Genomic DNA, 27,209 nt, shown 5'->3' with positions numbered 1-27,209 from the left:
AGTAGGTCTTGAGTTTGTATTAATACTTGTTGAAATGACGGACAGATGGATGGGCAGATGGACACAGGAATGGTTGTCTGAGAAGGAAACAAGATGTGGCCTTGCCAAGAACAGATCACGTCATCAGGGGTTGAGAACCAGCATGCACCGTCCCCTGCTTTGATGGGACAGGGACATCACAGGCCTATTCTGGCAGGATGACAGATTCTAGGATATCTGGGATAGGCTGGAGGTGTTGAGTTTCCCCACCAGCCCCTGGTATCGTGAGGGACCCTGCTGTCCTCTCTGTCCAGGGAGACAGGACTGGAGATTTTCCCTGAACAGTAGGTGTTGGCCCAGGAAGCCTAGGGTGCTGTGTCAATCCCCTGCCTTTCCTTTCTGTAAATGGGTGCAGTCAGTCTCAGGAACCTCCAAAAAACAGACAGGAAACGCCCATCAGAGTGGGCCCCGCTGACTCTAAAGCACAGGATAGAGCCTGCCTGAGAACTCAGTCTCAGCAAAGGAAAGGAGCAAAAGACACCAGAGGGATGTGGAATGTAAGAAAACAGATGCTTTTCCCAGTTCCGCAGCGACATCAGGCCCGAGACCATGTGGCATACTCATGGCAAACCCTGCTCTGGGCTCCGAGTGGCGGCTGTCCATGTCTGGTCTTTTTTTTTTTTTTTTTTCTGAGACAGAGTTTCACTCTTACTGCCCAGGCTGGAGTGCAATGGCGAGATCTCAGCTCACTGCAAACTCTGCCTCCCGGGTTCAGGCGATTCTCCTGCCTCAGCCTCCCAAGTAGCTGGGATTACAGGCATGCACCACCACGCCTGGCTAATTTTGTATTTTAAGTAGAGACGGGGTTTCACCATGTTAGCCAGGATGGTCTCGATCTGACCTTGTGATCCACCCGCCTCGGCCTCCCATGCTGGGATAACAGGCGTGAGCCACCGTGCCCAGCCTTAGTGTCTGCTCTTGGTCTGCTGCTTCTTCCTGCTTTGGGAGGCCTTTGCTCAGGCCCTCAGGAGTCCAGGGGGCTGAATGGAAGCGGAAGTGTGTCTGGCCTTCGGAAGTGATGTAAGTGGCCCAAAAGCGTTGACTGCGGACCTGATCTCTGTGACGAGGCACTGACAGAGCGGAGGCTTGGAGGCCAGCCCTGCTCCTCTTTCTGCCTGACCTGGGCCTCTCAAGCCTCCCTTGGGTGTGGGTGGGGACACAAGTCCTGGGGCTTGAGGTTGTAGGCCAAGGGAAAGGGGCTGAGACCCCCATGCTGACTGGGCTCTGCCTGTGCATCCATCCAGAAATCCCTTGGGCCACCTGTGAGCCTCATCCTGGTCTTATGGGTGGGGAAAGAGACTCAAGGTCTGTATTTCACAGACACGGACACTGAGGTCCGAGCCACTGCAAAGTCAGGCTGCACCTGCAGGCCTGGCCCTGGGGCCGCACCTCTACCCCACTGACCCGTTGCCCGGCCCAGCTCCCCACCCGAGACAGGGGCAGGCCTGGTCCCCCTGGCAGCTGTGCTGTGGTCCCAGGTGGGCACTGAGTGGTGGTTGGGCCTTGAACAACCCATCCGCCCGTCCCTGGGAAGCTCACTCCCCTAGACGCGTCCTCGTCACCATTATGGCTCCAGGTAGCCTAAGGCGGGTTACAGAGGCTGCACCGATAGGGAGGGCACGGGAAGCTCAAGGCTGGGTCCTCTGGCTCTTAAAGGAGGGAGGTGCTGGCTTCTCACTGGGACTTCTGGGGAGCGGGAAAGGGTGGCTGTTGGGGCAAGAGTGAAGGCCGAGGGGCCCAGGTTCCTGGTAGGGGCTTGGCGAGAGATGGGGCCGTTCAAAGTTATTCCCCTGGGGTGCTGCCTCTGCTTGTTTTCTTAGCCCACACCCAGGGGCCAGAGGCGGTTCCCTCCTCACCCTGCCTGGTACAGACTCAGGAGACCATCGAGGGGCCCACCCAGGATGGGCGTCCGGCCAGCTCCAGTGCCCGGTGACCCCGCGACGGCTGAGCGGTGCGGCTGCCTCTCCCCCACTCCCCGCCAACCCCCAGCAACCTCGCCAGGCCGGGGACGAACAATTAAAGCCCCCTGGTCCCCAATTGGTTTGTGGTATTAAAAACGAATTGCGATCAGCCAGGTTGTCATTTCTACCTGATAAAACATCACTTTTATTGATCTCACTCACCCAGCGCCAGCATTCATCTTGCTCCAGCATTTCACATAATGGCCCGTTTGTCTTGATCAAAGTGTAGTCTTGCATGTTTAACCCTTGGGGCTCCGCAGCTGTGCATGCCCAGCCCCACTGACTGTCCTTCCCACAACGCCCTGCCCTTTGCCCAGGGCCTGTTCTGGGGGCATGCAGTTCTGGAAGGCAAGGATGGCCCTGTCTGAGATAAGGTGGGAGGACGAGGGGCAGAGAGGTGATGGAGGGGGAGAGTAGGACGGCGGTGTTGCGGGGCCAGAGCCAGGCGTGAGTCCTGCCCTTAGATTCAGCAGTGTGCCCTGCAGGGCTCCTGGGGAGGTCAGACCCTCGAGGTCGGGGGCCCACCTAAGCCTGCCGTCAACCCCACTCGCTGAGCCCGGGTCACCTGCCTCCTGGGCTCACCCAGACCATTCCTGGGCCCACTGGTGGCACCCCCTTCAGCCAGGCCCCCTCCCCTCTGGCCGTTTCCGGCCCTCAGCCCCACCTGGACCCCTAGTCTGGCCCTGTGCCACCCTTAAAGCCTTTCTCTTGGTGCCAGCCCCTCCCCCCAGGTACCTGTGCCGGCCTGGGCCCTCAGGTGTCTAGTTGACCTGGCCCCTCTAACCCTGACCCCCTCTAACCCTGACCCCCAGGTGCCTGGCTGGCCTGGCCCCTCTAACCCTGACCCCCAGGTGCCTGGCTGGCCTGGGACCTTCAACCCTGACTCCCAGGCTGCAGAACCAGCGCCTCAATTTGACTGCAGACTCTGCTTCGAGCCCTTGGGGCACCCATTGTCAGAGAGAGAGAAGACAGGCTCCACGCTGCTCTCAGGGGCTTGAGATTTGGCCTCTGCCACCCTCTAGCTCTAACATCAGTCCCCTACCTCCCCCCGCCCCCATTAACCACCTGCTGGCCACCCCAGCTGTTCCTTGACTACCCTCTGTCTGCCCTGCCCTGCCCTGGGCTCTTCCAAGACAGCCCAGGTGTTACTTCTTCCAGGGAGCCCACCTGGACCACCCCAGGGACAGTCAGTTCTTTGTCTGCTTTGCCAGGTGCGGAAGTCCCCGCTGATCCTGCTGCCACATGCAGTGGGGGGCGGGGAGCCGCAGTGCTGCCCCACCAGGCCTGGCTCAGCCCCGATACCACACTCTTGGCTGAGATGGGGGTGGCCGACCTTGGGGTTCCATGGGTGAGGTTATCTCAGCTGCGTGGCCCCGGGTGCAGCTGCTGGGCCCCACTGTTCTCGTCTCTCCCATCTGCCTGTCATGAAGGTGGGGCCATGGGCCGCTCACTTCCACTGTGGCTCACTGCTTGGTACACTGCTGGCACCAGGCAGTGCTGGGTGAATGGAGGATTTGAACCTGAGACCTGCTGGCAGAGGTTTCCTGTGGGCTTCCCAGGCAGGTGTCACCTCTCCGGCCTGGGCCTCATCCGGCTCTCTTGCCCCAGAGTCCCTGTCGGCTGCCTGCGGCCTCTCCGTGCGACCTGCTCCATCAGGCAAGCTCCTGGAGTGGGCAGGAGGCGGCAGCAAGTCCTGGCTCAGGGCTCCAGGAACCGGGGCAACAGCCGGAGGCCTTCCTCCCTGTTCCGGGCTGGATTCTGCCCGAAAAAAGTCACTGAGATCACTGAAGTCAGGGTCTCCTGAGCCCACAGGGAGTGTCTGGCCTCACCCGTCTTTCCTTTCTTGCCACAGAGGACCCCTGACCCAGAAACCTGGTCCAGCAGCCCCCCCTTACTCAGCACTCGGTCCAGCAGCCCCCCTTACTCAGCACTCGGTCCGGCAGCGCCCCCTTACTCAGCGCTCGGCCCGGCAGCCCCCCTTACTCAGCACTCGGTCCAGCAGCCCCCCTTACTCAGCACTCGGTCCGGCAGCGCCCCCTTACTCAGCGCTCGGCCCGGCCAGGGCCTCATCTGCTCCCTGCCCTCGCAGCAGCCCGAGGCACGGCTGGTCCCTGAGCACCTCTCTCCGCACTCACCGGCCCAGGAAGGCACTGCTGACTCAGGGACTCCGTCCTCCAAGGACCATGTTTCCTGGCCTTGGACGCAGCTGTGACCAGGCACTCAGGGCCCACTGGGACAGATGTGCACCAACTTCATGCAGCTTCCCAAGATCCCGGCGGCAGAGGGGGAACAAGGAGGGTCCCCTACCCCCTGCAAGCATCCGGCTTCCTCTGGGTCTGCAGCCTCATGAACAGGGCTCTCTCCAGCTGGGGGTGCACTCATCTGTGTTCCCACACCCGGGCCGTGGGCCGCCCCTCCCAGGATGGTCATTCACGTCGGAGACCCTGCCCAGCGTGGCGGCTCGGAGACTGCTCTTGCCCTTCGTCCTCTCCAGTGGAACCTACTCTGGCCCTGGACTGGTTCAGGCTGGACAGGGACTGTGAGAGCAACCAGGAAAGGGACCCTCCTCCTGGAGGGACCCCACCCCTAAGACCACTCTGAACCCATTCCGGTCACATGACCCTTTCCTGGCCTGAGGGGCTTCACTTGGGCCAACACAGGGGGCGGTGGGGAGGCCTGGTCCAGAAGCCCCAGCTCTGGGAACGAGAGGCTTCTGCTGAGCCCCCGGAGCCCTGGGGGCCCCCCAGGAGTACCGTGGGACACAGGACCCTGGACCACCGAAAACCTGTACAATAGTCCATATATTTATTCTTAAGCAAGTTATCAATAAAAAATTTGATACTAAAATGCCTTTACATAGAGTCTGCTGTTCATAAAACCTTTGTGTGTTTTTTTGTCCATTTTGTTTTTAGTGTTTACATTGAAAAAAAAATCCAACCATCCCCTTAGTTTACACATTTACAGGAATCGTGCCTTCGTCACGTTAACCACGGTGAGAGGGGAGGGGCCACACCATTCACAGGCACACAGAAAGAAAAAAAAGGAAAAAACCAGGGACAAAGCGGAACCCAGCAGAAGCGGGACGAGGACGAGGCGGCGGAGCAGAGGATCCAGCCTCCGTGGCTGCACCCTCCTCGGCCCTCTCTGGAACTCCAGTGGCTCAGCATGCCCCCGTGCATTATTCTTCACTTGACATCGTTCTGATCCCCGAGCCTCAAGCAGGACCTCGGCCAACCACCTCCCCAGACAACCACCGGGAATGAAATATTGCACTCATGCGAGACAAAGGGTAGGCTCGGGGGTGGGAGCGGGGGGCTGGAGGCGGGGACCCCTGACCACAACATAAGCCCCCAGCCTTGAGCCTCCTGGGGAGCCTCTGGGAACGGCCCTTCAGGGGGTCCAGCCAGCAGGTGAGAAACAGGCCCCAATGGGCCCGAGAAAAATAGGGGGCCAAGGGGACCTGGGATTGGGGTACAGGGCACCCGCCAGCACCCTGCTTCGAGGCCTGTGGTGTGGGGGACACAGAGCTCGTCCTAGAGCAGTGGCTAACTTGGGGGGCTTTCCTGAAGCTCCCGTGGGGCCAGAGGAACCTTAGTGTGGGAGGACATAAGGAGTGTGTGGCCCCCCATGCGTTTCTGAGGCTGAAGGCTGTTGGGCTCAGGTCCAGGCAGCCTGTCTGTCCTTGGCTGTGGGAGAAGGGGAGGGGTGTGAATTCTCTGGGGATACTGGGGCAGAGCCCTCGAGGGGTGCTGCTTGCACCTGGGGCCAGGATTTGGGCTCAGGTGGTCAGGGGGACCCTCATTCTATGCCCCAAGCACTAGCCCATCAGGCCATCTGCCCCACCAAGTGGCACAGAAAAGGCCGAGAAACCTTCAAAGGGGTTGGGGCAGGCAGAGGGGTCCGAGGGCCAGGCAGATTTGGCTGGTGGAAAAGGGGGCCCAGGAAGGGGCCTTCCCCTGCTTGGGGTGGGCCGTGGGGCAGGGCCTGCGTTTTATTTTCTTCTCCCCTGGCCACAGCACTGCTGGCCTGGCCTCACCACCATCTACCCAGCAGGCCAGGGGTTTGGGGGCACCAATAAGGTGGGTGGGAAAAGGGGTGTCTTTTGCATGCACTCTGCTTGGGGGTGAGGAGAGAATCTGGTGGGACTGTGAACCTGCCCTCATAGGCCCCGAGCCCTGCCCAGTTCAGGAACCTGGCCAAACTGCCCCTTCTCACGGCACCTACTACTTTCAGGAAAGTTAGGACCCCAGGGGTGAGGAGGGGCTCAGAGCTGGGCCCTGCTTCCCGAGTGTGCCAGGGCGGCGAGGGTGAGGGGGGCGAGGGGCCAGCCCCTCCCTGCTCTGGGTGGAGGCCAGACTCCTTGGCCTCAGACCAACTGGCCCCGGAAACAGAAATCAGATATAAGTTGGAATATGATTCAGGAGATACAATCCAAACATTGCTTTTTCTTATCAAACTTTAAAATATTTGTTCGTCTTTGTCTTGTTTTGAACACAGGTGAGATGCTCACGGCTGTTGTCACACTCCCTGGTCTGGGCTTTGCCTCTTGAATCCTTTCCCCACGGGCCCCTCACCACCACCCCCTGCGCCAACACTTCTTTTCTAGGAGATGCACTGAAAGCAAATAAACTTGACCGACTTTCATCTTACACGGTCGTCCCCCCAAGAGATCAGAGGGTGCCGCCAAGGGTCCCACCTGACCCTCCCGTGGCCTCTGCCCCCTGCCCCGAGCTGCCTCTGTCGTCCCAGGTCCCCCCGTTGGAACCCAGCTGGGCTGAGAACAGTGCATTTCCAAAGGAAACCCCAGGACAAAAATCGCCACACACGCGCGCACACATACACGCTCACACACACCTTGTCACGCGGATGGGGAAAAACCCTTTTCCACTTTTTTCCATAAAACTTCCCCGCAGAAATACAATATTTACATAGAGAAATAAATAGACAACACACCTGATTTCTGCTTTCCCTGGTGGGAGACAGTCGGAGGTACTAGGGAATATGGCTTGGATTCAAATCTCCCGTGAACTGCCGGTGCGGGAAACGGAGGGCGCTGTGGGTGGGGCGGGCCGGGGACCCATGAGGGCCACAGCCCGACCCTCCGCAGAGGATGGGACGGGACTGGATTCCGACACCTGGAGCGCTCTTTCCAGGGAAAACCGTAAGAAAGCCTGGGTCTTGCCCTGTGGGCTTTTGCATATTTGCTCAGACGCGCCCTTGGGAGGCCGGGGCCGCCTCCCGCCCGGTGGCTTGGCCGACGCCAGGCTCCGCACACAGGGTCCCTGGCGCAGGTGGGAGGCATCTGCGGTGGGCGGCTCAGCATAGGATGGGCACGCCGTCGGCCGTCACCAGGCGCCCGGTGGTGGGGTCGTAGGTGCCCGCCAGGTAGTAGAGGTCCTGCCGGTCCTGGCACTTGCGGCTGCGGGCCATCTGCTCGTACTGCTCGCGCGCCACGACCTGGCACTTGTGGGAGATGGTCTGCACGTCGTTCTCATCCTCGTGGCAGGACTGGTACAGCGCATTCTGGGGGCGAGGCGCGTGGGGCATCAGTGGCCGGCCTTGGCCGGTGCGCCCCTGCCCAGCCAGGAAAGACCACCCGCCCACCCATGCTCTGTAAGGGTCACCGGATGGACTTCTGTGTGGCCGGAAGACGGGGCCGAGGAACCTGCCAGGGACCAGGTCCAGGCAGCCCTGTCTGTCCAGAGGCCGAGGAACCTGCCGGGGACCCTCTGGGGGCTGTCGGAGTCAGAGAAATACTAATTTCCCTGAAAGATGGACGTGTCATATGGTCTGGAAAATGGCTTCTTCTCAGAGAGGAGCAGAGGGTGTGCTGAGTGCAATTTCTGTCTCAGGCTGGCACTGGAGGCAGGGAGGGCCCACGGGGTGGGGGCCGCCACACATCCCAGGAGTGAACTAGACCTGCTGGATGCTGAGCACTGCTGTGGGCCACAGCCCCCCACTGTGGGGAGGGACCTGGGAGCCCTGCTCTAGGGCATGCCCATGGGCTGTGCGGCTCCCTGCAGGGCCGTGGTACCTGCTGAGCGGGGGCTGTGTGGTGGGGCCAGGTGCTCCGTGTTGGGGCACAGTGCTGGCTGCTGTCGTGTCCCCTCCCTGGGGCCCCGAGGGGGGGCTGGGCCCCGCACCTGCCCGGGCCTCACCTTGCCGTCACACTGCCTCTTGCCCAGCTTGGTCTCCTCGGGGTGGTAGAACCACTTGACCTTGACCACCATGTTGCTGCCCCACGACTCCCACATGCTCTCGATGCGGCCGATGTAGGGGAGGTTGGGCCGCCCAGCTGACAGGAAGACGGCACAGTCCCCGACACGCAGGGTCTCCTCGCCCCGCACGATGGCCTTGTAGAACAGCTTCCGGGCCTTCCCCTTCATGCCACGCCGCTGTGGGGGACATGGGCAGGGTGGCTCTGAGAGGCCGGGGGGCTGTGGGGACAGGTGGCGGCCAGGAGGCATGGAGGGTGTGGCGTGGGTGTGAGTGTGAGTCTGAGTGTGAGTGTGCAGGGCGCCCACAAGGGCAGGAAGCCGCAGCACCGCAGCTTAAGGCCATGGCAGCCATGGATCTGGAGCAGGGGCCGCGCCTCCACAGAGCCTGCACATGGAATCATGACGTCTGGACACTGGATCTGGGACAGGGACATGTGGACAAGACGTTCACCACAGTGTTATTTATGAAGGCAAAAGACCCACGAGTGGCCCCACATGCGCCCCCGAGCAGTGCCCTGGTGAGGACAGACGCAGGCATCTGAGTGCGGGGATACACAGCTCTCCAGCTGGCCACGCCACTTATCGACGTGGAAAAGTGAGGCCACACCATGTGGAGTGCAGCTCGGGCCCGGCCCGACATGAAGCCATTTCTACTGTCACACAGGCCACGGGCTCCAGCGAGGGGCCAGCGGAAGCGGCTGCCTCACTGGGTCATGGATGGGTCTTTGTTCTTCCCTTAAGTTTTCCACATTTTTTAACTTGAAATCAAGTAGGAAGATGAAAAAGGAGAGGGAAGGGCAGCAGGGGCGCATGAGCCCGCCTGGTTTCCTTGGGAACCAGGAGCTCCTCCCGCCTCCCGCTGGACCTACCTGTGTGGGATTCCCCGACCACTTCCAGAGCTGCCGGGCGGGCAGGAAGGCTGAGATCTTTGGCCGGTTTTCCACGGAGGGCGGCCGCTGCCTCCGGGAGAGCTCTTTGGCTTTGGAGAAGCTCAGGGCCTCTTTGCGCTTGAGCTTGGATTTGCTGCTGCTGCTGGGGCCTGAGCCCGCACCGGTGCCAGCCACCGTGGCCCTGGACAGGAAGCAGCGCTGGGCATGCGCGTGAGGGCCGCTGCCCTTGGAGCGCAGGGCCTCGGGCTGGGCCAGGAGGGTGGGCACGGGGTGGGTGAGGCAGGTCTGCAGCAGCAGAGCCGGGTCCTCGTCGTCTGAGCTGTAGGACGAGTCCTCGTTGTCGGAGGAGCAGAGGCTGGAGGTGGACACGGAGCCTGAGGAGGAGGAGGTGGACGAGCCGGAGGAGGAGGAGGACACGGACAGGCGGGCGAGGAAGCGGGAGGGCACGCCGGCCGCCAGCCCCGGCCCGTCCTCGTCCTCGTCCGAGAAGGAGCTGTGGCAGTCGCTGTCGTAGGGCAGTGGGAACTCTGCCTGGCCCGCGTACTTGCGCAGCGCCAGCCCCATGGGCAGCGGGGGGATGGGTGCCCGCCCCTTCTTGTCCTTGCCCACAAGGGCCGGGTGCACATAGCTGGGGCTGGGCAGGGGCCGCCCGAGCTTGGGGCTGAAGTCCTTGTCCCCCATGAGCAACGCCTTGCAGGTCTTGTTCTTGGGGGAGGTCACACCCTCGTGGTCCAGCTTGACCAGGAACTCACCGCCCGCCCGCCGCCGCCCACCCTTCTCGGCCTCCACCCTCTCGGCCTTCTTAGCCCGCAGCAGCTTGTGGGCTCCCCCGGGGAGGCCCGGCCCGGTCCCCCCGACGAAGGGCGCGTAGGAGCTGGCCAGGCTGCTGAAGGAGTCGGCGCGGAAGCCGTTGCCAAATATGGGTGTGGCCACGCTGTGCACGGGGAACAGGGCCTCGCGGGCCCGCAGCTTCTTGCTGCTGCCGTTGAGCTGGAAGAGGTTCTGCAGCACCCCCGGCCCCTTGCTGGCCGCTGCCACCGCCTTCCGCTTGGTCTGCGCCACCGCGGACCAGCTCAGCAAGGGGCTGCCACGGCGGCCCAGGAAGTGGTCGGAGGCCCCCGTGGGGGATTTGGCACCTGAGGTTAGGAGTTCGGCTTTACCTGAGGGCAAAAGCCCAGCAGAGTCAGCCCCAGCTGGGCCCACAAAGCTGCCTCCACCTGCCCCTCCCTGGACCCTGCCTACCCCACGGGCCTCCTGGCTCCCCCAGCCCTCCTGGCTCCCCCAGCCCCCAGAGGGTGCCTTCCCCGATCCGGATTCTCGGAAGTCCAGTAAAATACCAGCTTTGTCTTTGCTAATGGATTTTTTCCCAGGTGTCTTCAAAGCTTCGGGGCCGTCCTGTGCTTTGGGGGACAGGCTGGGGGTGGTGGCTTCACTAGGCGGGGGTGCCTCACTGGATGCCTTCTTGGTCCTCCGGCAGCTGCTAGACACTAGCAGGGCTGGAGAGGGCTCTGTGCCTGTGGATAGCATGGGCCAAGGGCTTCAGTGCCATGGCTGTGGGGTGACTGCCACCCCAACCCTTCCTTGGGAGCCCGTCTGGACACAGTGGAGCCCAGGCAGGGCCCTGCCCCGTGCAGCTCCCAGGCTCACACTGGATCTTGAAATCAGGGGGCAGCAGCCTGACGTTGGAGACGGCGATGTGGCCGGTATCACCATCGTCAAATTCCACCACTACTGAGTCCAGGTCCTCATCTTCGTCACCGGAGGCCCCTGTGGACGGCACACCTGAGCTTGCAGCTGGAACCCCCAGTAGGCGCCCGAAACAGGGAGGCGGGGCTGCCAAAGCCGGTGGGGAGGGTGAGGGGAGGGCTCTGGGGTTCTGCTCCCTGACCACACAGACAGTGGAGCCGCCCTGCAGCCCAGGAGCAGGGGCCTCCTCTCCACCTCCTGCAGTGCCTCCCATGTGATGCCACCGTCACCCCACCCAGCCCAGAACCAGACCTCCCCACACGTGCTGACGCCCACGTGCCCACGTGTCCACCTCCCAGCCGAGTCCCGCCTGGAGGCGCCTCCCGCCCACCTGGCCACTTGCCTGTGGGACCCTTGAGCCTTTCGCCCTAGGGACCTACATGCCCCTGCCTGTAGTCAGGAGGTTTTGCCCAGGGGAGCTGGTGCCCCCTGACGTACTCTGTGACCCCCAGCAGCAGTGCTCAGGGTCCCTTCCTGCTGGGCCCTCTCTGCTTGGCTGGAGGCCGGAGCCCCCACCCTCCCTCCCCACACACCCTGTGCTTTTTCATGACGCCTGGGGAGCTCATTTTATTGTCTGTCTAAGCGGAGAGCTGGTTCTGCCCTCGCCAGCCTCGGAAGCCAGGCTGTTGGGGGCAGATATGATTCCTGTGGGTCTCAGAGGGGCCTGCCCCAGCCCCTGCTTTGGGTGCAACTTACCCCGGACCACGTTGCCCGGGTACAGACATCGAGACTTCTGACTCCAGTAGGCGCAGACCCGCGTGCCGGGCGGGAGGTACCGGCTGGACTGTGGCCGCACATCGAGAACCTGCAGGAACGCGGGCGACGACCCATGAGCAGGTGGGGCCCGGCCCAGGGCTGCCTGAGAGTCTGGTCCCTGGGCCTGGGAGTGGCTGCGGCCCAGGCCAAGGCCTTCCTTTGTCCTGGGACAAGCCAGCCAGGCCCCTCCCCGGGGCGGGCCGGCCCTGTCCTCACCGCTTCCTGCAGCAGCTGCTCCAGTGAGTAGATCCTCTGCCGGTTGCCCCTCTCGCCCTCGATGACGATGCTATAGCTGGGGGCATTGGGGAATGTGAGGTGCCACAGGTCTCGGTTGCCCTCCAGGCCCCTGCCCTGCCCCACCATGCCCAGGCCTCACATGTCGGGTGGCTGCAGGGTCCTGACGCTGCCCGCGTACAGCAGGCTATCCTCCTTGGAGATGAGCACGGGCAGCCCGTCCCGCAGGTCCTCCTTGTGGATGGCACACGAGCGCGCTGTGGGCACAAGGTGTCAGCGGCCGGCACGGCCTACCCACCGCCCCTCCCCAGGCGGCTGGCACCCTTCCTGGCCCTGCTCACCCAGGGCGGCGCTCTGCTCTGCGCTCAGGGGGCCGCTGTCCTCCTCCTCTTCCTCCTCGTCCTCCTCCTCTTCCGAGAAGCTGCTGTTGTCGTCGAACTCAAAGTCTTCCTCCACGGCGAAGCTTTCCAGCAGGCGGCTCACGGCCCGGCCCTTGCCCTGGGGGCCAGAGGAGTCAGGCTTGGGTGGGGTGCAGGCGGGGTGCAGGTGGGTGCACAGTGGGCTCCCAGAGTGGGGGGCTGCTACCTGCTTGCCGGCCTTGTGCTTCACCTTGCTCAGCTTCCGGCCCTTCCCCAGGATGGCCTTGGCGTTGCGTGTGGCCAGTGTGATGGACAGGGCCCCGTTCTTCCGCTGTGCGTGGGTGGGCAGAGAAGGGGCTGAGTCAAGGGTGGGACAGCCTCAGGCTGACCCAGAGCTCAGGGGCCGGCGTGCGGGGGAGGGCGGGGAAGGCCTTTCCTCACAGGCACCCACCCTCTCCGCCCAGCACCCCAGAGCCCAGCCTCACCCGCAGCACTGGCTGCAGCACCGTGCCCTTGCGCGTGGCCCTCTTGAGGCGCTCACTGGCCAGCCGGCTGCCCTCCTCACGGCAGGCGAAGGCCCGAGAGGGGCTGAAGAGGGCGTCCCTGCTGGGGGCGGCCCCCGGCGCTGCCCGCAGGCTGCCTTTGGCCTTGCCCTTGGCTTTCTTCTTGCCCGGCGCACCTGGGGGCCTCTGCCCTGGGGCCCGCTCCAGCGTGGTGCCGACCTTGGCCTTCACCGACCGCCTCTTGATCTTGACCTCACTCTCAGGGCTGGACAGGCGGCAGGCCCCTGCGGGAAGGAGGGGAGGCTGTCACAGGGGTCCCCATCCTGGAGACCCGGCTGGTTGGGCTGACTGTGCCGGTCCTCCCTCCTGGTTACCTAGCAACCCCTGCCCGCCCCCGGGTTACCCAGCAACCCCTGCCCTCCCTCCTGGTTACCCAGCAACCCCTGCCCTCCCTCCTGGTTACCCAGCAACCCCTGCCCTCCCCCCGGTTACCCAGCAACCTCTGCCCTCCCCCTCCTGGTTACCCAGCAACCCCTGCCCTCCCTCCTGGTTACCCAGCAACCCCTGCCCTCCCTCCTGGTTACCCAGCAACCCCTACCCTCCCTCCTGGTTACCTAGCAACCCCTGCCCTCCCCCCGGTTACCCAGCAACCCCTGCCCTCCCCCTCCTGGTTACCCAGCAACCCCTGCCCTCCCTCCTGGTTACCCAGCAACCCCTGCCCTCCCTCCTGGTTACCCAGCAACCCCTGCCCTCCCTCCTGGTTACCCAGCAACCCCTGCCCTCCCTCCTGGTTACCCAGCAACCCCTGCCCTCCTTCCTGGTTATCTAGCAATCCCTGCCCTCCCTCCTGGTTACCTAGCAACCCGTCCTCCCTCCTGGTTACCTAGCAACCCCTGCCTCTCCTTCTTCTTCTTGGCCTTCTGGTTGGCCTCCATCTTGACCACAGAGGAGGGTGAGGGCCCCAGCATGGCCACACTGGCCCCGGCGTGCAGCAGCAGCCCTGCTTCCCTGGGTGGTGCCTCTGTCCCCAGGAGACCCTCGCAGTCCTCACTGTCATAGCCACTGCCTGGGAGAGAAGCAGAGGGGTCCTGATGACTTGATGGTAAGCTGTGCCATTGAGAGGTGGGGGAGGTGACCCTCTGGGCATGCGGTTATGGCGGGGCTGTGAGTGGAGCTGGTCACCGTCACCCTCTGGGCCGCTCTGTGGGGCTGCTTTGGGGGCAGGCACCTGAGGTCCTGGCCTCCAGCCTGAAGGGATTTGTATGGGTGTGGGGAGGGGTGTTTTTTTCTTATACCCTGGGCAATAGGGCACCCACCTGGCAGGGCTAGGGCCCCCTCCCCAGAAAGTCCCTTCCCCTTTTTCTGCTGTCCTCCGCCCAGATGGCCCTCTGCCCCTCCCCCAGCCCCAAGCGGCCCTCCCTTTGTTCTTTCTCAGGCATCTGAGACCTTGGGGGAAGGGGCTGGCAGGAGAAAGGAAACTTCTATTTTTCTAGGCTCCTGTTTCTGGACACACATGTTTGCTGGGGGGGTGGTCAGATAACGCCTCGGGGTCAGCTCAGCCGGATGCTACAGTCACAGGGGCTGGGGCCGTTGAGAGGGCTATTTTTAACCTGGATGCTTCCAGGGGGGGTCCTTCCTTCCCCTTCGGCCCTGACATGGGGGTGAGGCATGCTGAGAGCCACTGAGCTCTGCCTGGGGATGGGGGTCTCCTTCCGTGAGACCTTCATCTCCTTCCCCAGCCTGTTCAGTGAAAACGACTCCTTGGACCTGTCACACCCCACAAGCCATGACCCAGCCCTGGTGGCGGCCATGAACCTGCCGCCCCCTCCTCCAGCCCCCGAGTGACCATGACCGGGGCTCCTGGCAGTGGCCACTCACGCCAGCAACTTGCCTGCCTCCTGGGACGCAGCCACGGAGGGCTGGGCTGGGCACCTGGGTGTCTCCCGGCTGCCGTGGCCCTTGGGCTGTGGGTGCCGTGTGGCCCCAGACACCTTGGTACTCTTGGCTCGGGACAGCTTCTCCCGGATGCGCCCCCCAGGGGTAGCCTCCTTCTGCTGGAAAGAGCTGAGGCCTGTGGGCAGCCCTTTGCTCTTGACCTTGGGTTTCAGCTGGGCCACCCTGTGGGCCACGGAGGGCGCCAGCCCGCCCTGACAGCTGCTCTTCTTACACTGCGCCTTCTCCTGTGAACAGGGAGGGGCAGCTGCACTCTCAGGGCGCCCTCTGCAAACCACAGCCCCTGGGCGGTTAGGTGCCTCTCTGTTGATGCCCGGCTCAGAACTGGTACCTCCAGGCCCCTGCCCTCGATCCACAGGGGCTGAAGGGATGTCTGGCCCAGAGACACAGGGCCTGCCCCTGGAGCCTACGCTGCGGCCTTTCCCACACACCCCACTGCCCACCAACTGCCCACCCCACGTAGGGGACATGGAGGAGGCTGAGGGCCCAGTGGCTGTGGGTTGTGGGGCCAGGCTGTTAGCTTTTCTAAAGGGAGGGATAAAACAGCATCTGGGCAGAAGGATCAGCCCCCTGGGCAGACAGGTGAAGTATGCTGGGGCCCACGTCTCACCAGCCCCGCCGAGGCCACGGAGAGAGGAGGGGCAGGAGGCACCTGTTGTGCCAAGAAAGAAGGGGTGTCGGCAGCCGAGAGAGCCCCCACCACGCCAAGAAGAAACAGGGTGCCAGCAGCGTGGGGAGCTCCCCCACACCAAGAAGAAAGGGGGTGCCGGCAGCCGGAGGAGCCCCTGCCACACCAAGTGTGCCCTGGGCCACCTGAAGAAAGGCAGGGCCTCGCTCCAGGGAGTCTCTGTGAGCAGAGTGTAGCCTGGGCATTTGCTTTCCTGCTGGAGTGAGACGAGGAGGGTGGAGTGACGTGGGCAAGTGGCGGCAGGGCCACCCGGTCAGACCTTCCTGCGTTACACTGCAGGGTCACGCTCCTCCTCCTGCTGTCGGCACTCGGAGCTCCCCAGCCTTGGTTCGCTCATCTGAGCAATGGGTTTTGGCACAGGGCTGGGGAGAGTCTGCTACCTGCCAGGAAGGGACCCGAAGGGCCCTGGGGCAAGGCGGGCGCCTCGGCACTCACCACGGAGGCGGTCTGCAGGCCCGCGTAGACGCTCCTCTCCAGCTTGCTTCGCTTCTTCGCAGGCTCGCCCCCACCGCCTCCTCGCAGCTCCGCGCACAGCAGACCCAGGCTTGTCCGCACCGCCCTGGGGGCATGGGGTGGTGGGTGCAGGGCAGATGCAGGCCCGGCCGCCCCAGCCTTGTCCCCCTACTGTCTCTGTAGTGGGTCACACTCCTCCAAGGGCCCCACGTCTCGGGCAGACAGAGCGGGGGGTGAGGGGCCCCGGGGGCCGAGCCAGCTCTGACCTCCCCTGAGCACCTGCCTGCAGCCAGCCCCTCTGCCTGCCAACCACTGGCCCTCAGCAGCCCCTATATCCTCAAATCCGCCCCATCCCCCACTTGGCTATACTGGAAGTGGGCACGCTTCTGTTACCCAAATCCCATCCTTCCAGCCTGATAGGAAGGAACGCCCTGGCAGTGCTGTCTGGTCCTAGCCACAGTGACCCAGAGGCCAGGTGTCGGGGGCTGGGGCCGGTGAGGGCTCTGAGGGACCGCCCAGTGCTCAGGAGCCAGGGCTCTGCTGCTACTGGGGCCTGAGTGGGGCTGCAGCCCCAGCCTTGGCACCTGGAACAAGGGACAGCCACACATGTGCCTGTCTGAGTCTGGGGCAGGGCTTATGCAGGCCGGGCCCGGCCCTTGGCGGGTGTTCAGGGCGTGATGCTACCACCCTTAGGAGTGGGGCAGGCACCAGGCAGGTTTGTGAGAACTGCATCCACATTTCTGCCACAGCTGGAAGAGGACGCGCCAACCGGAGTCCCACCAGGGGCGGGGGTAGGGGCAGGCGGGTGGGGTGGGGTGGGGTGGGGGCGGTGTCCAGAGAAGCCTGGGCTTTCCCCTGAGTCCCCAGGGACCCCGTTGCCGGGCTCAGGCCCTCTCAGGAGCCCATTCTGTCCTCCACGCAGGTCTTAAGGATGGAATTCTGCATCCCTGGCCCCTCCCAGATGGAGCCCTGGACACTGCGGAGGCTGAGCCTCAGCATTCCCCATGCCCCAGAGCTGTGCTGTCCCCTAGGCTGGGAGCTGGGGCAGAAGTCAACTCCAGCCTACATGGGCCCAGCAGCTACCTCCAGATGCCCCAAAACAGGTCCCACCTGATCCCCCCACATCCCGGGCTCCCCATCTTGTGTGGGTGACCCACCCTCCCCAGAACCTCTCACTGCCCCATTTCACATGGAGAAGCCAAGGCTTGGGAAGTCTCTCTGCCTGTTCTTGGCTAGACAGGGGCTGGGGGCTTGGCCTCTCACCTTTCAACTCCCCCTGCCCACAGGTGCAAAGGGATACCCAGCTGCTCATGAAAATGAATCCCAGATGGAGACAAAGAGCCCTGCCTGGCCCTGGCGTGGCCGGATGTCCCTTTCCACCTTCCTGCTCACAGAGGAGGCTGGGCTTCTGAGGCCTGAGGGGCCAGGCAGGAAGCCATGGGCCACAAGGCACCCCTGGGCCCCCGCTCCCCGACTTCCTGCATGGTAGAAGGCCCGTCCCGGGGCCAACTGCCTCTGCCACCACTGCCTGGATGAGTGAGGGCAGGAGGTGGAAGGGTGAGGTGGGGCCCTGACCCTCGGGAAGAGGGGTCCTGGACTCAGTTTCCCTCCCTGTCCTGAGGCTGCTGCCTTCTAGCCAGATCCTGGCTTCCAGGGGCCCTGTCCTGCCCAGCAGTTCCCACAGTGCTGGCTGGTTCTCAAAGGGAGACCCAGGAGACCTCCCCAGGAGACACCTGGGCAGGGCAGGGGCAGCTCTGGGGGGGGCAGCCATATGGTGACCCCTCCACTGCCCACAGCCACACAGGCCCTCCCCGTAACCTTCTCTGCATTTGCTAATGTTTTGTGACATAAAGCCCTGAGATTAATTTTTTGCCTGTCTTAATTGAAGGAACCATTTAGTGCCGATTTAACTATTATTACCAAATCATCAGGATTGATGCAGTGCGCACACGCACGCGCCAATCGTGTTTGGAGGAGCTCGGAGGATTTATGCAAATGGGCCTGCCGGGAGAGGCAATTTGTAGCCGAGAAGGACAATTATACCAGGCCCGGGAGTGCGCCAACGACTGCGCCGGGCGGGTAATGGATAATAACATCGCGCCGGCAGCCGTGAGCAGCTCCACAGCGTGACCAACGACTTTATACAGTGCAGATAAAGAGGCCTGCACGCAACACCGCCTCACACTCCAGGGGGGCCGGGCGGGGACGATGCCACAGCCAGGTGTGCAGAACTGGCGTGGCTGGGCCTGGGGGCCGTGACTTCCAGAGGGGGACCCGGGCCAGGGTGGTGCTGGGAGCTGCCAGAAGGGCAAAGCCTGTCTGGAGCAGGGCTCTGTCTGCTGGTCACTCTCGATGGTCTAGGAAGGGCAGGGCCAGGCCTTCAGAGTAGGTGTGAAGGGGCACCAGCAGCCTGGAAGCCTCAGGGGAGCCTGGACCCTGCTCCCCAGCCTCGAGGGCCCAGGGCCGGCCACACGCGCCCTGCCATGCCAGTGCCCAGGACTCACTTGACTTTCTTGCCATCGCTCCTGGGGAGCGGCCCCGTGGGACGTGGGGCAGGCAGCGAGCTTGAGTGTTTGCGCTTCCTCGGCCGGCCAGGCCCCCGCCGTGCAGGGCTCCGTGAGCTCTCGTCTCTCCTGGGGGCCGCAGGGGGGATGGTCAGAGGCTCATGCACAACCCAGCTCCCCAACAAGGTTCCAGCCGAGGGCATTGGCCTTCGAGGGGCTACTGGGTGTGGGGAAAGATGCGGCCCAGACTCGGCCTGGGGAGCCTGACCCCTCACGCAGAGGGCAAGGCCAGCCAGCCAGGGGCCCCCGCCGCCCCCACCTCCTACCATCCACACACACTGGTCAGGTGGTGCCCCTGCCCTTGTTGCAACTGCGGGGTGTCCCCTCCCCCAGAGAATCCCCCAACTTCTGCCCTGGCCCCACAGCACCCCCAGTCCTCCCTACTCCCCCTTCTGCCACTGTCCCCTCACCCGCCACCCTGCGGCCAGCCTCCTGCCACACCAGGCTCTGACAAGCGGCTCTTCCACAGACCCCTGGCCCTGCCGCTTGGTCTCGCTGCTGGCCGAATGCCTCCCTCCTTGGGCCCCACTGCCTCTGGGGGGCCTCCCTGATGGACCCCGGTGTCTGCCCACAGGCAGGGGGCAGAGCCCAATCCTGGCCTGTTCCCACATCGGCCCCAGCACCGTGGGCGCCTCCCGGGGGTGGGGGTGCTGCGACCCTCCCAGGCCCCCCCGCCACGCCGGGCGTACTCATGGTCATGCCTGCGCTGCAGGCGGGCCAGCTCCCGCTGCTTCTCCTTGTAGCGCCGCTGCAGCTCCGCCAGCCGCACGCGCATCCCCACCTCCTGCGTGTCCAGCCGGTCGATGGCGGCCTTCAGGGGGCACACCTGGTGGGCGGGGCACAGGGGCCTGTGAGCCGGGCCAGGGCCCAGGCTGGGGCTCTGTGGCAACGCACTGGGCGACGTGGGCACTGGGACCTCCACTCACAGGCTTGGTCTTGGGGGTCCAGGTGTCCTTGCGCTGCAGGATCTGCATGCGGGGGGTGAGCCTGGGGCCGCTGCAGGGGTTGGCCGTGGGCGGCTGCGCTGGGGCAGTGGAGCTGTCCAGGCCAGCGGCCTCCACCAGGGACCAGGCTGTGGCCAGCGTGGCCAGGTGCTGCAGGTTGAAGGCTAGCACGTCCTCTTCCTCCTCTGTGCGGCATGGGAAGGTCAGCATGGGCATAACTGGGCACACACTGCCCCTCACAGGCTCTTGATGTCAGCCCTGGCCCCCTGAAGCCACCCAGCCTTGAAGACCGGGATGAGGGTCAGGAGACCGGGAAGAGTGAGGTGGGCGCCAGGGCTGACACCCAGCACCCCTGTTTTGCTGCATGCTGGGGAGACACTCCCTTGGTGGTAAGGCAGGGCCAGCTGGGAGGACCCACGGGGCAGGGTCCTCTGCGTCACAGAGCAAGACAGGCCCCAAACCATCGAAGTAAAAGCAAGCTGCTCGTTACAGCTTCTAACAGAAACGCCTGTGTGTCCCCCCACCGGGGGGGCCCTGCTTCGAATGGCAGCCCTGGGAAGGGATACTCTGGGGCCCTCAGAGACACAGGCAGTGCTACGAGAGCCCACTGAGGCCTCGCGCACGGAAGCTGCCGAAGTTCAACCGAGTTGAATGCTGTGGCTCAAGCCTGCGGTTCCAACAGGCGTCTGTCTACGTGGCTTCGACCAAGTTCAAAGTCACGCGGAGAGATGGCTTTGGAACCAGGGGCTTCAGCACCTGGGCATCACTCCACCCAGGTGGTGGAGGCTGGCATCCCCCAGCAGCTAAGACCTGCCATTGCCTGTCCACCTGCCCATCAGTCCTTCCGTCCACTCGCCTGTGTGGACACCTAAAGAGCAATGGCTGCAGGGAGGCCAGTGGTCAGTGCAGAGGGAGGGGACAAGTCCCCTCGATACCTTTAAATTTGAGACAGGGTCTCGCTTTATTGCCTGGGCTGGAGTGTGGTGGCTCCATCATGGCTCACTGCAACCTCGAACTCCTGGGCTCCAGTACCCTCCCACCTCAGCCTCCTGGGTAGCTGGGACCCCAGGCCCTCGATTCCCTGTGAGGCGGGCAGCGGGCAGGGGTTTCTGGATGCAGTCTCATCTGCTGTGACCCTTCTCAGAGGAGCAGCCACCATTCCTCCATCCTCCCTCAGAGCACCAAATCCCTGCCCCTGCCCGGTCTCTGAACACAGTGCTGGGCTCTGCCAAGCCCTTTCCAGCACGCTGCAGCCCTGGGGCAGGCAGGAGGGCCATGGGCTGAACACAGGTCAGGAGGAAGGGGCTGCCAGGGCCGCATCCTCTGGGACCTCAACCTGGGGGCAGGGACGGGGGAGCTACCCTCACAGTGACCGCAGGAACAGCGGCAGCCCAACAGCCCAGGCAGTGGCCTGGGGAAGGGACGGCCCATCTTGGGGTCAGAGCATGGGCCAGCAGAGGCTGGCGTCCATGCAGGGTCGGGCCCAGGTTGGGGACTCAGGGCCTGAGTAGGGGAAGCCAGCCCTGGGGGCTGACCACAGAGACCAGGAACGGGGTCCCCATGGGCTGATCCCACAAGGACATCCAGCAGGAGACAGGGGCCAGACACTTTGCGGTGGGGGTGGGTGGTGATGGCCAGGAAGGCAGGAGAACTGCGGAACCCCTGTGGGGTGAGTAGAGGTGCTGGTATCCCCTGGGAAAGCCCAGGAGCAACGATAACCTCACAGCAACGAGCACCCCAAACCTAGTCTCTGCCTCAGAACCCCACGCTCCACTTAACGGATCGGGGCTCCCCAGAGACATGGCTCATCTCAGCCAGAGGCAGAAGTGCGGGAGAACCCCATCCACGATGGGACAAATCAGCGCCTGACAGCTGGGGCACGCACCTGAGATTCCACCAAAGGCACTGACCTGAGCGCCCAGGCTGGGGCACTCCATGGTGCGTGGCCGCTTCCCTCCTCAAGTATGGGGAGGGCCAGGGGGCCACAAGCCCAGACTAAGGGTTGATCCATCCCCAGAAGTCATTACTAAGAAGCCAGGAGGTGCTCGGAGGGGCAGATGCTGGGGTGCAAAGCTCTGGACCGAGACCACAGATCTGGTGGGGACCATGGGAACACTCAGGCTGCTGGGTCCAGGATCCGCAGGGAATGGGAGGGGGAGAGAGGGCCGAGGGGGGGTGGGCTGAGCAGCTGCTGCCATCAGCAGCCGGGGAGGCACATCTGCAGGCCCCTTCCACTGAAGGCCCCAGGTCTCCTGGGGTCACTGCAGTTGGCCAGAAGCCCCTCTGTGCCTCCCCTGCCCTTGCAGGCTACAGGCGTGTGGCTCCCACGTGGCCTCACCCAGATGGTTCTGCCAGTCCTGGGGGCTCTATGCTTGCCCGGCCCCGATGGTGGGGGCTTTTTCCCCACTTTCCCCTCTGCAAATCCTGCTGTCTGGCACAGGACAAAACCAACCTCCTAATTAATTTCAATCGAAGTGATCGCTACACTTGTAGGGATCAGCTCTGAGCCCAGCAGCTGCACAGACCTGCCCATTAACGGGGACAAGGGGAGGGCAGGGGTGGGGGCCCAGGGGGGGACCATGAGGTGGAGACCCGGAGGGCAGAGCTGGCCCTGACTCCACTTCTGCACACCCTGGGGATTGGGACACCTGGCCTGGCCGGAGTGTGACGACATCCATGCTGGGTTAAGCCACATGGCCCGCCGCCCGGGACACGTGGTCTACACATGAGTATTCATGCAGTGAACGGGCTCCTGTCCTGCAGGCATTCACACAGGCAGACCGGCCACTCTGGCCATACACACGGGACCTGCTATCTACTGACGCCTCCTCATGCTGCCAGGTGAGGGTCCCTGAGACCCTCCCACGGCGGGTCCCTGGCAGCTCAGGCCCTGCCCCAAGGTGCCTCCACCTCGCCCTATCTGCCTTCTCATACACTGCCAGCTGGAGGCCCAAGGGAGGGCCTCTGGGGGGTCCAGCTGGAGGCCCAAGGGAGGGCCTCTGGGGGGTCCAGGTGGAGCCCACCCTGATAGGACTCCAAGCTTCCTCAAACCCTCTGCACAGCCCCACCCAGAAGCAGGGACTCTGGGCCAGATACCCCCGAGGGCAGGCAGCTCCCAGCACTGCGGAACCACCCCTGCCGCGTGCGGGCCAGCAGCCTCATCCAGCACAGGGTGACCACGGGCCCTTGGGGAAATGCACTGTTCAAGAACATTCTCTTCATCGCGGTGGTGAGCTTTATGCATCCAGAAAGCAGTGGCCGAGCCCTGAAGACTGTCAGCTTCGTGCTATCAACAACCACGGCACCGTGCCCGGCTGGGGGACACCCTCCACCCCGGGGCTTTCTCTGGGGTCCACAGGGAAGACGGCAGGAAGCGGGCGCTTTCCCGGGAGCACTGGACCGCAGGGAGTGCCCAGACCAAGGCCCAGGGTGGACTAAGCAGACACCTGGCCCTCGGGTGTCCCAGGTGCTCTGGACCCGCCCACTGTTGTCCGGCTGTCCTTGGGGCCCCTGGGTGGGCGGAAGAGCCCAGGAGCTCCCAGTCCCATAGGCCTCCCTGCAGCAGGAGCCCCAGCCTCCTGCCCCCTCCCCTGGGCCTGAAGCGGGGAGACGATGGTTCCTGAACTGGACCCCCCAGGCCAGGGTAGCAGCCGTGGAGGCTGAGGAGGTGGAGGCCTGGCAGAGCAGGAGGCAGGCGGCAGGCTCTCCTCTCCGCTTGCCAGGACGCGGGCCCCTGTTCAGCCACTTCCAACAGGAGGTGCCACCCGAGAGGCCCTTCCTCTGAAACCACCATGGAGGTTAGTCCTGCTCCCAGGGCCCCACCTGGGACGGAGGGATTCGGAGATGGCACACCTGCCTCGGACTTCCATGGACGAGGGACGGCAAGGGGAGGCGGACACTCTCCAGGGGACCCACCACACTTTGGGGACAACTGAGCGGGGCCCAAGGCTGCCGTCTGGCCAGGTGACCCTGAGGCAGGCGTGTGGGTCCCACCGCTGGGACTCTGGGGGGTGGCGGCAACCACCGGGCTTACCTGGCACAGTCCTCTCACTCCTCTGCCGCTGGATTGCCAGGTCAGCCAGCTCGCTGAGCAGAGCGATCCCATGAATCCCTGAGCTATGGGGCAGGGGGACTGTGCTGGGGGGCCCAGAGGCTGCTGGGGGCTGAGGGTCCGGTGGGCTGTCGCTGGGCAGGTCCCCCAGGTTGATGGTGGCGGCCACCAAGGCATCCAGGCCTGGTAGCGCCCTGGGTGGGTGGCTGTTGTCGGGAGCTCCGCCACAGTCCTCCTCTGAGTCCTCCATGCTCTGCTGCCCCAGCTCGTCTTCCTCCAGCTCGTCCTCCTCAGGGGCCGGCTGCTCCCCCTCGTCCTCAAGGGCACCCGGACTCCCTGCTCGCTGCTCGAGGACTTGGGAGGAGGCCCCTGACGAGGGCCCCTGCTCCCCCTCCTCCCTGCTCCTCTCTTCTCGTGCCCCTCCCTGAGTAGAATGAGCCTGGCCGGTGGCCTCGGGGCCCCCTGCCTCGAGGAGGGCCCCACATTGCAGTTCTTGTAGCCCCTCTAGTGGGCTGGGGTCCGCTGCCTTCCCCTGGGGTCCCCGCTCGGCAGGGTAGGGGGTGGCGGCAAGGTCCTGGGTGGCCTCCCTGGCCCCTGAGAGCAGCCCGGGCTCCTCCAGGCTCCTGGGGCTGCAGGGAGGCGGCTCCCCAGGCAGGAATGTCCTTGTGGGCTCAGGCTGGGCCCCCGGGGCGGCGGTTTGCATAGTTTCAGGGTCCTCGAGGTTAGAAGAGTGCACGTCTGAGGGTAGGGAGAAGCCCAGGCCAGCCATGGGGCGCAGGTATCCGGGAGGCAGGTCTGCAAAGGAGGGGACAGGTCAGCAGGGAGCTGGGAGTGGTGGTGAGGGGGTGTCCTGCCTTAGGACGGAGGACAGTGGCCTCGAACCCTCAGACCCAAGCCCGTGCGGAAGGGTCCTGGGCTAGCTGCAGGTCTGCAAGATTGGTGGCGGGGAAAGTGTTACGTTCATTAAGGGGGCAACCTGGCTGGGTGCAGTAGCTCACACCTGTAATCCCAAAACTTTGGGAGGCTGAGGTGGGTGGATCATTTGAGGCCAGGAATTCGAGACCAGCATGGGCAACAGAGTGAGCACGTGCCACTACAAAAAAATTAAAGAACAATGAGCTGGGCGTGGTGGTGCATGCCTGTGGTCCAAGCTGCACAGGAGGCTGAGGTGGGAGGATGGCTTGAGACCAGGAGGCCGAGGCTGCAGTGAACCATGTTCGTGTCACTGCACTCCAGACTGGGCGACAGAGGGAGATACCCTGTCTCAAAAAAAAAAAAAAAAAAAAAAAAAAGGTATGAGCAGCCTGAGGCCAGGCCCTCATTCCCCCAAAGAGTGGCCTTGAAGCTCCCCCCAACAACCCTGGCTGCCTGGGCTGGGGGTGGCCGCAGGAGCCATCTCTGGCATGGTGTGCTGTGGGTAACCAGAAAAGGGGGAATTTGTAAAACATGATGCTTTAATCAGGGTTTTCCCTGAACCAGAACAAGCCGGCAGCATGTCAGAGGCATCATGTCCCATTAACTGCAAAAAAAAGAAAAAAAAAACGAAGGGAAAAAAACTGGAAAACCCTCTGCTAGCTCCATCTCCTGACTGTGAAACTAGGGCGGGTTTTATGTTCGCCACACGGTTTCCAGTGTGACCTCTCAGTCCCACTCAGAGAGAATCAAATAGGCTGGTGGGGAGTGGAAGGGCGGGTGGCAGGGGCCGAGGCCAGGCCCGAGACCCCCCACCCAGGCACCCCGCCTCGCTGCCTCTCCCTCTCCCAGCTTTGCTGAGACCCTGAATGGCAGCCTGGTCAAGTCCCATGCCCAGTGTCCCCAGGGTGCCAGTACCACCACCAGCAGGCCCCGCCTTCATTGCTGGAGGGCCCCTACGACAGCCAGCGGGACCCCGTCTTCCTCCTGCCTTCGTCAGCCCACGGCCAGGAAGGGGGCGGCTGGGGCACTGTGTGCTTCTCCCATGGTCATTGGGAGGACTGGGAAGAGGGAAGAGAGAGGAAGGGAACAGCCATGCTGCCCTGGGTCTGGGCAGGTGTGGCACCTCCCTGCAGGCAGCCCGGATTCAGCGCAGCCCTGCCGGGCAGGGGTGGGAGGGCTTGGAACAGAGCACAGTGGGCCGGGCCAGGCGGCTACTCTCACCTGGTTCGGATGTGATGATGTCAGCCGTGGACTGCTGACCCTCCCCATTCTTTTCCTCGGCGCTGCGCACCCGGGAGCCAGGCCCGGGGCTGCTGGCAGGGCAGACATTTAAAGTGCACGGGGCGCTGGGCCGAGGTGGTGGGGTGGGGCAGCTGGCGGGGGGCTTTGGGTCGGGCGGATGGCAGCAAGGTGGCAGCTTGGTGGGGCCTGCAGCGGGTGAGGGGGCGCCCGGGGCCGTGGGGGTTAAGGCAACTGGCTTGTGGGTGGACTTTGGGGCCTTCTCCTGGGCAGGCTCCTCCAGATCCAGGTGCTGGTCTTCGGGCTTCCGCTGTCAGGGATGGGGGCAAGCTCGGTCAGGCTCAGGATCCCCTGACCCCAGTGGGCCCCCTGCTTGGGTTCATCCTGCCAGAGGCCAGGCATGCAGGGGTCTCCTGGAGCCAGGTCCGGCCAGGCAGGGTGGGGGAGAAGTGCCCGGCCCAGGTGAGCGTGGCTAGGGGCGGTACCTGGAACTGGGCGGCCCTCTGCTGCTGCAAAGCATAGAGCTCCTGCTGCCGGAGGAGCTGCGGCCTCGAGTACACAGGGAGCTGGCCTGGGTGCTGCATGTGAGAGGCGGGGCCCCGGCCCCCGTACATGGGGGGCCACAGTGAGGCCTGGTCCATGACATCCGCTGTGGGCAGGGCCCAGGAGGGGTCAGCCCGGCTGGGGAGGGGACAGCTCCGGGGCTGCTTCCCCGCCACCCTTTCCTCAGCCCACCAAGCCCACCGCTCCCTCCTGAGCCCTGGCCAGCACACCCCCGGCTGCCCCTCCTTCCAACAGCACCCCCCAAGTACAGCAGCCTGGACCAGGGGCCCTTACCAAGTGCGTGGGGGGCGCTGTGGGGTGTGGGCTCTGAGGGCAGGATGACCAGCTGCGTGGGGGCATCCTGTGGGAGGGGGAAGACAGAGGGCACGGGGCCAGCCACGGAGGCAGGGAAGCCGGGGGGCAGGTTCTGGTGCAGGGCAGGGTGCCCCAGGCCTGGGAGGCAGAGAGCACAGTGGTCAGGCCTCCCACTCTCGGGGACCAGGAGGGAACCCTCATCAGCCCCAGGCCAGCCCCTGCCCTTGGATCACTGACCGTAGGAGTGCCCCCCCATCCACAAGGAGGGGCTGCGGGTGCGGGGCAGCCAGGGGGGATGGGGGTGGGTGTGGGGGGCTGGGTCCCCGCCCAGCTGGCCGCTCTGCATCATGAGGTGGGGGGCCAGGTCCCCAGGGCAGCTGCTCGGTGGGTGGATCCGGGCGAACTCTACGCGGTCTTTGCTGTCCCTGTAAGACCTGGGGCTCAGCCCTGCCGCCGGCGCCAATGCCCAGCTCCCTATCCCACCCCCGGCCCTTTGTTGTCTCTGTAAGACCTGGGGCTCAGCCCCACCAACGGTGCCAATGCCTGACTCCCTGTCCCATCCCCTGCCATCAACCTGGGAGGGAGAACGGGACCTGGAGGCTCAGGGAAAACCCCAGGCTCCAGCCTCAGTGCTCTGCAGGGCTGACTGGGGGCCATCTCCTGGCCCCTGAAAGTGGGTAACCTGACCGCTGCAAGGGGTTAGCTGAGACCCCCAACCCCGGGTGAGACCCCAGAAAGGCTCTAGGGGTGGGGAGAACCCCACCCACGGCCGGCCATAGAATCTGCTGCCCCAGCCATGACCACCCCTCTTTCTCCACGTGGCTCTGAGTGGGGAGCC

General features: G+C 64.0%; 1 protein-coding gene, 1 long non-coding RNA gene and 1 pseudogene across 6 annotated transcripts in view; 1 reads left to right on the top strand and 2 right to left on the bottom strand.

Annotated features, from left to right (window-relative positions):
- Positions 1-4,783: 4,783 nt before the first annotated feature.
- LOC104003046 (uncharacterized) lies at positions 4,784-7,081 on the bottom strand (annotated as a pseudogene).
- The window catches only part of BAHCC1 (BAH domain and coiled-coil containing 1), a 70,972-nt gene continuing 48,546 nt past the window's right edge, over positions 4,784-27,209 (bottom strand). For 2 of the 5 annotated variants that reach the window (XM_054670761.1, XM_054670762.2), the window contains exons 7-29: positions 26,609-26,796; positions 26,351-26,509; positions 25,999-26,162; positions 25,496-25,823; positions 24,360-24,452; positions 23,342-24,154; positions 19,291-19,493; positions 19,054-19,190; positions 18,305-18,433; positions 15,783-15,906; positions 14,594-14,886; positions 13,590-13,768; positions 12,689-12,990; positions 12,430-12,534; positions 12,186-12,342; positions 11,987-12,101; positions 11,827-11,902; positions 11,551-11,659; positions 10,756-10,875; positions 10,446-10,622; positions 9,088-10,268; positions 8,159-8,395; positions 4,784-7,523 (exon numbers count right to left, since the gene is read on the bottom strand). In XM_054670761.1, the coding sequence (XP_054526736.1) occupies positions 7,317-7,523; positions 8,159-8,395; positions 9,088-10,268; positions 10,446-10,622; positions 10,756-10,875; positions 11,551-11,659; positions 11,827-11,902; positions 11,987-12,101; positions 12,186-12,342; positions 12,430-12,534; positions 12,689-12,990; positions 13,590-13,768; positions 14,594-14,886; positions 15,783-15,906; positions 18,305-18,433; positions 19,054-19,190; positions 19,291-19,493; positions 23,342-24,154; positions 24,360-24,452; positions 25,496-25,823; positions 25,999-26,162; positions 26,351-26,509; positions 26,609-26,796 (5,596 nt within the window). In that variant the 3' untranslated portion in view covers positions 4,784-7,316. The remainder of the gene's footprint in view (positions 7,524-8,158; positions 8,396-9,087; positions 10,269-10,445; positions 10,623-10,755; positions 10,876-11,550; positions 11,660-11,826; positions 11,903-11,986; positions 12,102-12,185; positions 12,343-12,429; positions 12,535-12,688; positions 12,991-13,589; positions 13,769-14,593; positions 14,887-15,782; positions 15,907-18,304; positions 18,434-19,053; positions 19,191-19,290; positions 19,494-23,341; positions 24,155-24,359; positions 24,453-25,495; positions 25,824-25,998; positions 26,163-26,350; positions 26,510-26,608; positions 26,797-27,209) is intronic. The other 3 variants (XM_054670763.1, XM_054670764.1, XM_054670765.2) reach the window with 3 other exon arrangements.
- Positions 13,722-17,665, top strand: LOC104003043 (uncharacterized). The gene is made up of 4 exons (XR_675549.4): positions 13,722-13,808; positions 14,446-16,591; positions 16,723-16,903; positions 17,087-17,665. It is a non-coding gene; the product is annotated as an uncharacterized LOC104003043 (long non-coding RNA).

The sequence above is a fragment of the Pan troglodytes genome, chromosome 19 (genome assembly GCF_028858775.2).
Source record: "Pan troglodytes isolate AG18354 chromosome 19, NHGRI_mPanTro3-v2.0_pri, whole genome shotgun sequence".
NCBI lineage: Eukaryota > Metazoa > Chordata > Mammalia > Primates > Hominidae > Pan > Pan troglodytes.
The sequence above is the reverse complement of the archived record's forward strand: the minus strand, read 5'-3'. Positions and strand labels throughout refer to the sequence as shown.